The sequence below is a fragment of the Camelina sativa genome, chromosome 15, assembly GCF_000633955.1.
Source record: "Camelina sativa cultivar DH55 chromosome 15, Cs, whole genome shotgun sequence".
NCBI classification, from domain to species: Eukaryota; Viridiplantae; Streptophyta; class Magnoliopsida; order Brassicales; family Brassicaceae; genus Camelina; species Camelina sativa.
In genome coordinates this window covers 2644494-2656110 of record NC_025699.1, presented here as the reverse complement: position 1 = coordinate 2656110, position 11617 = coordinate 2644494, and the positions used below count along the sequence as shown (strand labels likewise).

General features: G+C 37.3%; 3 protein-coding genes across 4 annotated transcripts; 2 read left to right on the top strand and 1 right to left on the bottom strand.

The window, feature by feature from the left end:
* Positions 924 to 6992, top strand: LOC104744831 (serine/threonine-protein kinase EDR1-like). Of its 2 annotated transcripts, XM_010465937.2 has the most exons (13): positions 924 to 1598; positions 1721 to 2171; positions 2250 to 2919; positions 3942 to 3982; positions 4108 to 4176; positions 4431 to 4531; positions 4640 to 4718; positions 4849 to 4947; positions 5139 to 5207; positions 5297 to 5346; positions 5437 to 5518; positions 5914 to 6008; positions 6148 to 6992. In XM_010465937.2, exons 1-13 carry the CDS (start codon positions 1216 to 1218, stop codon positions 6275 to 6277), a joined length of 2319 nt encoding a protein of 772 aa, XP_010464239.1. In that variant the 5' UTR covers positions 924 to 1215; the 3' UTR covers positions 6278 to 6992. The 2 variants fall into 2 exon arrangements, with proteins under 2 accessions (XP_010464239.1, XP_019092831.1); XM_019237286.1 differs by lacking the exons at positions 924 to 1598; positions 1721 to 2171; positions 2250 to 2919 and adding exons at positions 3003 to 3071; positions 3150 to 3819.
* On the bottom strand, positions 7099 to 8496 carry LOC104744830 (huntingtin-interacting protein K). The gene is made up of 4 exons (XM_010465935.2): positions 8245 to 8496; positions 8074 to 8129; positions 7492 to 7558; positions 7099 to 7394 (listed from the first exon to the last, which is right to left on the bottom strand). Exons 1-4 carry the CDS (start codon positions 8374 to 8376, stop codon positions 7302 to 7304), a joined length of 348 nt encoding a protein of 115 aa, XP_010464237.1. The 5' UTR covers positions 8377 to 8496; the 3' UTR covers positions 7099 to 7301.
* On the top strand, positions 8825 to 11156 carry LOC104744829. Its single transcript, XM_010465933.2, has 4 exons — positions 8825 to 8983; positions 9078 to 9197; positions 9422 to 9792; positions 10916 to 11156. Exons 1-3 carry the CDS (start codon positions 8891 to 8893, stop codon positions 9788 to 9790), a joined length of 582 nt encoding a protein of 193 aa, XP_010464235.1. The 5' UTR covers positions 8825 to 8890; the 3' UTR covers positions 9791 to 9792; positions 10916 to 11156.

Sequence of the window (11617 nt, the reverse complement as noted above, 5' to 3'; positions counted from 1 at the left end):
TTTTTTTTTTTTTTTTTTTTTTTTTGTCAAGCTCTTGATCATGGTTTTAACTGGATATATTTATAAAGATAAACTACCGCAAGATAATAAACTGAAGATATATATATGTTTTTGATTTCTTCCCCGATCAGAATTTGAGTTGAGATATATATGAACCAGTCATTGTCCTGTCTATATTTAAAAACTTAAATCTAATGATCTACTTTAGTGTGATTGTGAGTTTCAAAAAAAACAAAAAAAAAAAATACAGAGAAACATGCATGTTCACTTAAAATGTAGTATAAGTTAGGTGCCAAAACAAACATGTGATATAGTGCTTAATTAGTTATAAATTTTCAAAAATGAATCAACTTGTTTCTAATTAAATATATAAAAAAACTACTAATTTGTCTAATTGCAAAAGCAAACAAATAAAGTCGTCCACATCAACCACAAAGCTTTCTTATTATATGTGTCCATTTAGGAAGATTATCTCCCACAATTAACCTAAACTTATTTGCAAATTAGTGATTACATGCATGACACTTTTTTCATATACAATGAATTCATAGAACTCCCAATAAACTGGGAACAAATCAATCTGTATCCATCTTCTTGGTTCATCTTTTTTTATTTTTTTTCCCTTTTAAACAATTTTTTTAATTAGAAATTTACAGAACAACAAAACCAAAATTACCATATTTTAAAATGAACCAACATTTACAGTTTAGAAAATAATCAGAATTTTTTTTATTTTCTCCCAAAAAAAATCTAATTTAGAATCTACCCAAAATAAATACATAAGAAATCTATGATTGTCTGTCTAATGGAAAAAAAAGAAATAAACCGCCAAAAAAAATCAAGGAATAATTATTAATTAAGTGGAAAAAGTGAAGGTAAAGAACAAAAAAAAAGAAGAATAAAAAAGAAGCAAAGATAAGCGAAGAAAAGGTTTCCATTATTGTTGACTGCTTGAGAAAACGTTTCTCTCGCATCTCCTCATTCCAAAGAGAGAGAGAGAGAGAGAGACTTTTGTTCTTTGGTTAGGGAGCCAACAGAGATTGTCATCTTCATCATCATCATCTCCTTTTATTAGTGTCCTTTAGTCAAATCAAAATCCCTATTTCGTCATGGATTAAGCACTAAATCACCTTCTTCAACGCTCCGATTCAACTCGGGCCACCGATTCCCGATTCAAACTCGTTTTAGCTCTTTCAGATTTGATCGGGAGCGCAAATGGAGAATCCACCTGCGGAGGAGCTGCTGAAGAAGATACTGGAGCTAGAAGAGAGTCAGGAGCATCTAAAGATGGAGATGTCTAGGCTTAAGGTTTCTACGGAGCTTAGGCAGCGATCGCATTCGGTGTCTCCGGCGAGGAGGAACATCGGAGATGTAGTAGCTCCTTCGTGGAGGAGAAGCGGTGCCGCCGCCTCGTTTCGTAACGCTTCGCCGTTGCGGAAGGAGAGCCGTATCCTCCAGAGTTCGATGAGATTGAGGTCTGAAGTTGGTGGCGGTGGACCATCGGCTGGTAAATTCACGGATAAACAGTATTTGAATATACTACAGTCCATGGCACAAGCTGTTCATGCCTTTGATCTCAATATGCGTATTATCTTCTGGTGAGTAGCTTCCCTCTTGTGAAATGCAGTTTATGGAATTTAGAGAATGTCTAATTAGGGAGTTAGGTTTGAGTTGCAATGTTGTTACTTAAGATTCCAATTCGGTGACATGACTGTTACAGGAATGCCATGGCGGAAAAGGTTTATGGGTACTCTGCAGCAGAAGCACTTGGGGAGAATCCAATTAATGTTATTGCTGATGATCGTGACGCTGCCTTTGCAATGAATATTGCTCGACGTTGTGCTAGTGGAGAGAGCTGGACCGGCGAGTTTCCTGTCAAGAGCAAATCAGGGCAGAGATTTTCAGCTGTCACTACATGTTCTGCATTCTGTGATGACGACGGTACTCTTATGGGGATCATTTGTATCACAAGTAACACTGCGCCGTATCTGAACCCGAGAATCTCATTAGCTAAATTAAAGGCGCCTGAAGGTGAAACGAGCGTTAACCCTGTAAGGAATAGTTTTGCCTCTAAGCTTGGTTTAGACTCCAGAGGAGCTGTTGTATCAAAACTTGGCCTTGACTCCGATCAGCCTATACAAGTCGCCATAGCATCAAAGATATCAGATTTTGTAAGTTCAATTGTAGGGTTGCATATTCTCACCTTTTTATCTTGCTCTTAGACATTCTGACCAATGTTAAAATTGTAGGCATCCAAGGTGAGCAACAAGGTCAGATCGAAAATGCGAGCAGGCGATAATAGTGCCACACTCTCCGAGGGTGGCAGTGAGGATAGTCATTATTCAGACCATGGTGTCTTCGGTGCTACTCTCGCTGACCATAGGGACGATGCAGCATCAAGTGGTGCCAGCACACCAAGAGGGGATTTTATCCAGTCTCCTTTTGGTGTATTCACATGTAAAGATGAGAAGCTTTCTTCGAAACCCTTCAAAGATTCCAGTGATGAGAGTGATGGAAAGCCTGCAATCCATAAGGTTCTAACTTCAAAAGCTGAAGAGTGGATGGTAAAGAAAGGTTTGTCATGGCCATGGAAAGTGAATGAGCAGGAAGGTTCAAAAGGAAGACCTACTCATTCTGTATGGCCTTGGGTACAGAATGAACAAGAGAAAGAGAAGTCTCTCCAGATTCATCCTTTTGCTGGTGTTGAGTCTGAAAGCCCTCCCTTTGAAAGTAATAAGCCTATCAATAATGAGGCTTCTAGTTTGTGGTCGTCTTCTGTAAATGCGAACAGTACAAGCAGCGCTAGTAGCTGCGGAAGTACCAAAAGCAGTGTTATGAACAAGGTTGATACTGATAGCGAAAGCTTGGAATATGAAATTTTATGGGATGATTTGACAATTGGAGAACAAATCGGACAAGGTTACTTATTCTCTCAAACAGATTATCTCGTTTGCCAGACACATTCATTCATTTTAAAACTGGTATTTTTTGGGTANGCTGTTGTATCAAAACTTGGCCTTGACTCCGATCAGCCTATACAAGTCGCCATAGCATCAAAGATATCAGATTTTGTAAGTTCAATTGTAGGGTTGCATATTCTCACCTTTTTATCTTGCTCTTAGACATTCTGACCAATGTTAAAATTGTAGGCATCCAAGGTGAGCAACAAGGTCAGATCGAAAATGCGAGCAGGCGATAATAGTGCCACACTCTCCGAGGGTGGCAGTGAGGATAGTCATTATTCAGACCATGGTGTCTTCGGTGCTACTCTCGCTGACCATAGGGACGATGCAGCATCAAGTGGTGCCAGCACACCAAGAGGGGATTTTATCCAGTCTCCTTTTGGTGTATTCACATGTAAAGATGAGAAGCTTTCTTCGAAACCCTTCAAAGATTCCAGTGATGAGAGTGATGGAAAGCCTGCAATCCATAAGGTTCTAACTTCAAAAGCTGAAGAGTGGATGGTAAAGAAAGGTTTGTCATGGCCATGGAAAGTGAATGAGCAGGAAGGTTCAAAAGGAAGACCTACTCATTCTGTATGGCCTTGGGTACAGAATGAACAAGAGAAAGAGAAGTCTCTCCAGATTCATCCTTTTGCTGGTGTTGAGTCTGAAAGCCCTCCCTTTGAAAGTAATAAGCCTATCAATAATGAGGCTTCTAGTTTGTGGTCGTCTTCTGTAAATGCGAACAGTACAAGCAGCGCTAGTAGCTGCGGAAGTACCAAAAGCAGTGTTATGAACAAGGTTGATACTGATAGCGAAAGCTTGGAATATGAAATTTTATGGGATGATTTGACAATTGGAGAACAAATCGGACAAGGTTACTTATTCTCTCAAACAGATTATCTCGTTTGCCAGACACATTCATTCATTTTAAAACTGGTATTTTTTGGGTAAATTCTATCTCCCTCCTGCTAACATTCAGTAATTTCCATTTTACAGGTTCATGTGGAACTGTTTATCACGGTCTCTGGTTTGGATCGGTACGTTTTTGGCTTTGTGATATTGTAGAATATGCATTTGTTAATTTATACGCGCATCCATGAGAAAGAAAAGGAATTCTCAAGTTCAAAATTCTGTTTTATTGACAGCTGCTAATGTCCCGCAGGATGTAGCTGTAAAAGTATTCTCCAAACAAGAATATTCAGAAGAGGTCATAGAATCTTTCAAACAAGAGGTGTCATTTTTAATCCCTTCTCCACAGTGATTGCTCTGAGTATAGTTTTGGAAAATAGACCGTTGACATTTATATTGGTTTCTAACTCTTGTCTTTCATTTCCTAGTAGTCAGATTGCTTCTTCAACTACAACAATTTTCTGTACTAACAAAATATTCACTTACAAACTGCATCGCACTGAAAAATGAATAATTTCTGAGAATAGTTAATTCCATATTCTAAGTTATATATGTTGGTCTTGTGTTATTGTAAAGGTGTTGTTGATGAAAAGACTCAGACACCCTAATGTCCTGCTGTTTATGGGAGCTGTGACTTCACCTCAGCGCCTCTGTATAGTGTCCGAGTTTCTTCCACGGTTCGGTCTCATCTCTTATAATTATATCTCTCACTTTCATTTTACTTTTTTCGGCCCTCAAACCATACTCTGATCCATGCCCCTAATCATTTGAATCACTATTTGCAGTGGAAGTCTCTTCCGTCTATTACAGAGGAGCACGTCAAAACTGGATTGGAGACGGCGTATCCATATGGCCTTAGACATTGTGAGTGTTAGTTACACGTTTTTGACGTGTGATCCTTCTTTGTATTATTTGTTTTGTGATCCTTATTTCCCCCATATTTGACTTAGTCACCGTTCATCTCATCGAACATATTACATAATTCTTCACACAGGCTCGCGGTATGAATTATCTTCACCATTGTAGTCCACCCATTATCCATCGTGATCTGAAGTCATCAAATCTGCTGGTAGACAGGAACTGGACTGTTAAAGTAAGATACTTATCTTGAGATACACTTACGTTCCTATAATCCAGATAATTATAAGTTTTCATATTCATAATGATTATATAGCTTTCTCAAAGAAAACTAAGCTTTAGAAAGAAAAAAAAAAGGAAAAGTGAGACTCAGATCTCCAAAATAGAACTAGAAACATCGTCAACTTACAGCGACATATGTGACAGGTAGCTGACTTTGGTCTCTCTCGTATCAAGCATGAAACATACTTAACCAGCAAGTCTGGGAAGGGAACGGTACTTAACCTAGACTCTCCTTGTTTCAGATCTTCAATTATATTCAATCTCTCACAGTGATCGTTATTGAATTTTTAATGGTTATGCAGCCTCAATGGATGGCACCAGAAGTTCTTCGAAATGAGTCTGCTGATGAGAAGTATACTTCTGTTTTTTCTTTAATTAAGTTCCCTTGATTAATTGATATTTTTAGCCTTCATCGCTAACCATCTCTAATTCATTGATACAGGTCTGACATTTACAGCTTTGGAGTAGTACTATGGGAGCTCGCCACTGAGAAGATCCCATGGGAAACTCTCAACTCGATGCAGGTATCGTTTTTGATAGATAGAGAAATAAGAAGAAGATGTCTCCAATTGACAATCTGGCCTAGAGATCACTAATTCAAATTTTCTGTGCTATCAATTATGCTTAAGAAACTTAACAAGAATCTTTATGTCAAAAGATTGGTTTCAGGGTAGATCTGTGAAAATCATAGGAACCATTGTACTGGCCTTAAAATATACTGATACAAGTGAAATGTTATTTTATATATTGTTTAGATACTTAGAAGGTATATTTTACAACATCTCTACGAATTTGATGTCCTAACTCCCTTTCTCGACCTGCTTGCTGAAAATTTTCGTTTTAAGTCTCACTGCATTTCCTCTTGTTACACATACACAAATCAAAGTATGGAGAGACACTTATTTGAAAATATGTGCAGGTGATTGGAGCTGTGGGGTTCATGAACCAGAGGCTGGAAATCCCCAAAGACATTGATCCTCGTTGGATCTCATTAATGGAGAGCTGTTGGCACAGGTACATTAACATAGGGAACATGCATTAATCTCTGTGTAGCCTTTAGTTATTATGGTTCTCGTTAATTTAAGTGTTCTACATATTTCACGGCGAATGCTGACATTGATCTGTGTCAATTTTGGTCTGTCCCACATGGCAGCGATACAAAGCTGAGACCTACATTCCAAGAACTGATGGAGAAACTAAGAGACCTACAAAGAAAGTATACCATACAGTTCCAAGCGACTCGTGCTGCATTATCTGACAACTCTCTTCTTAAGGACAGCTAAAGAGAAGAAATTTTTTTGCCTTTTTGTTCCTCAACGCACTGCTTCAAGACTCTAAAGACGTTCATGAAAACAGAGAAAGATAGAGAATTGGTCTAATTTTGAGCAGTAACAGTAGGATGGTGTAATGGCAACGTGGAGGAGACTGTGAGCAGAGACAGCCACTGAAATTCTGAGACATGTGTTGTGTGATGTATTCGGGTCATTACACAAACTACAAAAAACAACGTATGGCTCAGGTTAGTTACTGTAATTTCGGTGGTTGGCTTCTGCTCTCTCTTTCTATTGTGAAAGCTTAAAGGAAGTGCGTGAAAGGAATATGATGTGAGGTTGATTGCAAAAATACCACGCGCTAGTTGGTTAGATGGGCAAGAGATTGCACTTGCATATGTTATTGAGATTATATGCATACTAAATGTTAATGCCTTGAAGAGTGACAGATTTGATGATATGTTGTACAGTGAGAGGAAACAAAAGGGATTTAGAACCCCAGTTATGAGTGAATGTGGTGATACCAATGGGGGGATTTTTTATTTATGTAGTTGTATCTATTGGAATTAGGCCAAAGTATGCAAACTCACGTGGAAAGGTTGTCAAATTAGAACTTGGAAGTTTGTTAATCAACAAATATCTGGTTTTGAATGTCTTTGGTTGGAACTTGCAAGTTCTCGTTGTATCCAATATAAGAATGAATCATACTCATTTTAATCTTTTACTACCAACTATTTCAGTTTTGTTTTCTTTTGCTTTGACAGTAATACTAATGTTACATGATAATCCCACATGCTTTTTACAGCTCCAAGACCAAGTAAATCAGGAACAACTTTCTTAAAAGTTTTGATAATAAGATAGAAACACAAAACACCACCCCAGAATGAATTGTACCTGTATTCAGGGCATCTTAAGAGAGATTGATTCAGCAATAGACAACTTCAACTCAATTAAATATTTGGAGACTTGGATCTCTCAACCTCTCACACAAACAAAAAAACCTTGGAAGTAAGAAAAAAGAAAGAAAGATGGCCTATCATAGAGGATATCGAGAAAGCAATTCCCTAGTCGCAGCAACTGCATCCCCTTTATGCTCCCTTAGGGTTCTTTCCACCACATTTTTTTCCAGCTGCTTATTTACAAATGAGACAAACTTTTGAGCTTCGTGCACACAGGCATAAGTATACATGTTTAAGCTTGTGATGGATAAAAGGAAAAAAGCTAACCTCTAGTTCGTTCATAATAATCTCAACATCTTCAGCATTGATCTTCACAGAAGCCAGTTCTTTCTCCCTGCATAGTATTCCAGCAAACTATCAATCTAATACAACGAAAAAGAAGTCTAATTCTATCTTCTCATCTTTTCCGAAAGATGAGTTTCACACTAGATCACATAACTGCCACTTGTTTCGTTTACCATTCTCATTTCTCACTGTATTCTCTTGTAAAAGCTGTTACAGCACAACTGATAAATATGGCGTCAATACTACTACCTTCATGTGACTAATGCCATGAAACAAACAGATCCTCTAAAATTCACTCTCTTAGTCTACTAACTAGTTAGACTTCAAGTGTACCAAGTAAAGAAACAAACAGAATCTCTAAAATTCACTCTCTTGATCTACTAAATAGATAGCCTTTAAGTGTACCATCAATTTATACAGACACATTACTTGAACAGTATCAACTTAGTTCTAAAATATGATTAGAAGAAAACAAACGGGTTTAACTTATGTTATAGCTTCCTTAATCATCTCCTTTCCCAGAATTTAGAACACAAGAAAGCTAAGGGTTTTTTTTTTTTTTACCTCAATCTCTTAGCATTCAGATCAGCCTCCCTAGAAGCAGCAATCGAAGCCATAGCCTGAAACACAACACCGACATTTCAATTTACTAACTGAGCTCAAATATTTTACAGATTTCCCAATTTATTCCCAAATCAAAACTACTAAACTACGAAAGAGAAAAGAGAAACAAACCGATTGAACACGAGACGAATCGAGCTGGCGATCCTCGACACGATCGGTAAGCTTGTCGAAAGCTTTGCTTTGTTGCTGTAAGTCCTTTGAATCAATCGCTATCTCCGCACCAGCTTCATCTGTTCCCTCCATTGCTTCTAACTCTTCTCTCTCTTTCTTCTTCTTTTAAGTTTCGGTGAATGATATCTCCGGCAACAGAGAGATTTTGAGGTTCGAAAAGTGTTCAATCTTCAACGTTAGAAACCCTAATAAAGGCAGCTTAAAGCTATCCGGTCAAAATACCAAACCGAGCCGGATTCAAGTTCAAACCGTTTTATTTCAATTTTAATTTAGATAACTGTCCTAAACCAACCCATAATAAGTTAAACCGAACCCAAAAAAACTGAAACAACTCAATTGAACCTCAATTGAACCAAAAATCGGACGGTTTATTTGGTTGATAACGATCTATATTGGGCCTTACATCAAATTGTTATCGGCCCTTATTAGCCCATGAAAGAGATGCGTACTGGCCCTTAGCCCATGGAAGAGAAGCGCACTACAAAAATATCTTGCTTGATATTTTCTAGTTCACACACTTCTTCACACACGATTTCACTTACGAAAACATTGACGAGCTCCAAATTTGAAAACATTGGAGAGAGAGATGAAGGATATTCAAATCCCCAGGAAAAACTTCGCGCGCTCATCCGATCTCGGAGCTAAGAGAGTCAAGGATCCAGAGATGAAGAATCGCAAGGTAAATTCAATCCTTGAAATCGCCATTGTTTCTTCTTCCTTCCATCGTACTACTGAGATTTCCAATCAATTTTTTTTGCTTCTCTGAACTGAAGGTTGCGGAGAAGAGACAGAGCGCTACCTTTTCCGACGTTTCTTTTGAGAGCACGAAGGATCCGATCGAATCTACTCCTATCTCTCAGATTTCTAGCGCGATCTCTGATTCCGAGGCTGAGGTTAGCTTCTCTCCGCGTTTTTAAACTAGGTTTCGTTTCCGTCGATGTTTTCTTATCTGTTATTTTGCAAACGCCCAGATCTGTTCATATTCGGATGTTTATTTTTGGAAATTGAATCGATTGGGTATGTGATTGATAACGAATAGGAAGAATTAAACCTTAATCGTAGCGATTTGGTGTTTGGGTACTCTCTGATGATACTCGAATTATGATGTTCTCTTCAGAGTGTTATCCAAGGATCGAAGCTAGACTTCTCGTCAACGCCAGAGATTTGCCTCCCGACTGATGATTCTACAGTTTCAACCATTACTACTAGTGTGGAGGCTCGTATTGACACTTCTTCGACTGATCAGATCCATTCGATTGTGGACTTGTCTGCTTCTGTGCAATCCTTGCGTGCGGAGATCAATGAGCTTAAGAAATTGATCTGCTCAGTTGTCTCTTCTGAAGAAAGGAGCTGGGTCGATAGAATTGTTACTATGAAATTCCGCGTTGTGCTTTTGAGTTTCATCATTTGGGGTATCTTAGCTGCGTTTGTGGTCTTCTTCAGCTCAGGAGAGAACGTTGATTACTATGGACCACTTCCAACATGAAGGTAACTCACTTTAGGTTTCTTACCTTTGTTACATTGATTCTGGCTTCCTTTTCATTAGATGATTACAGTCATAATATCAATGTTGCATAGGATTGGGGTTGTATAGTGATTTGCCTTCAACAACACATCTATCCTGATTGTCATTTTTTTGTTGCTTCTCTGCTTATGAAGTCCCCAACTGTTTAATTTCAAGTTAGCTACTAGGCATCTGTAGAGCTTATAGATCTTACCAAGACATGTGCTAGTCTTTGTTTACATTCTTATGCAAGTTGTTCTTTACTTTTTAGCTTTTTAGTATAATAAGCCAGACAACCCTGTGGAAAGTCCAGCATGTGAAACTTTTTTATGTAATTACTTGATTTGATCTTTTAGAAATATTAGGATAAACTCCTCTGAGGTGTTAAGTTAGGTTTATTCTCCATTATGGATAAAATGATACAAAGATTAGGATTTGGGAACTATTCCTGTAATTTAAAACTGAATGACAGAATAATCCAGACTGGTGTTTGGCTTTTCTACTGGAGATTATAGTAGTAGGTATTAGAGGAAACCTCAAGGCCCAATAGTAGGCCACTTAACACAGGAATAAAATATACTAATATATGACATGTGTTAAAGAAAAGCAGCTCTTGTCGATGAAGTAAAGTTTCTCTGTTTCTGTGTGATTAAAGAAAAATCCGGCTTAGTGATTTGAATTAGTGGGATACTAGAAACCAATTATTGGAGTTTTTTTTTTCATGATAATAGTCTTTGTGTCTTGACATTGATTAGTGACCATATTTTGTGTTTTTTAAGCAATGGTTTGTATCATTTTTCTTGCTTGCTTTTGTGGCGTTTGTATAGTTAAGTCTAGGGATTTATTTTTTGTGAGAACTGAGTATTGCTTTCAAATTCGAATTCTCACTAAGCATATTTCACGTTTATGATGAAAAGCTGGTATTAAACCTAGGCATCTAGGCAAATCATGGGTTGGAAATTCAGCTTTTAGATTCGCAGCAAAAGTTGTCATTGGTCAAGTAACTGTCACGTTTGCTCAGTGTTGTTGGTAAAACAGTGATAGCAACTTAAGAGTTAGGCTTCGAAATGCTTATAATTTAGTGTAATATTTGTGCTATTTAAACAGGTTTGGCTAATATATATAACTGGGAACCGGGGACCTAAAACTCAACACTACTTCAGAAGCGCGAAGCATGTTAAAGTTAGAAAAGATCATATGAAAACAATTCGTACACAGGTTAGTAATTTCATGTTTGCCTCAGAACAGCGTGTAGTTGATATTAAATTTACCAAAAGACTATTAATCATTTCATATTAGCAATTCAAAGTAGACCGTTGAAAAAACAATGATTGAGCATCATCCGTTATCTCATCAGTGCTTCTCTTTTTCTTCTTTTTAAAAATAGTCCTTCTCCTTCCATTGTCTGTCGTTCACGTAGTTTCTTTGGTGTCTAGAATTAGGGAGGCAATCTCTGTACCACCTTCATCATACTTAATACTTAATTTTCCTTTCTTATCAACTTTTCTATCGATATATATATAAACATATGAGAAAAAGAGAGGAAAAAAAAAACACTACATCCTACATAGAACATAAACAAAAATTAAACAAGTTTTTACATTTTAAAAATAGAATTCCAAAACTCCTTTTCATTTATTATTTACTTTTACGTTTTTATCGAGTATTATTCTGTATGATTGTTTTGTTACTATAATATCCGCACATGCTGCAATTATTTCTTTTTAACAAGTAATGGATAAGCTTCATGATTATTTCCAAATTCAATTTTATATAGATAATAATAGGGTTCGGGATTTCAAATGTGTA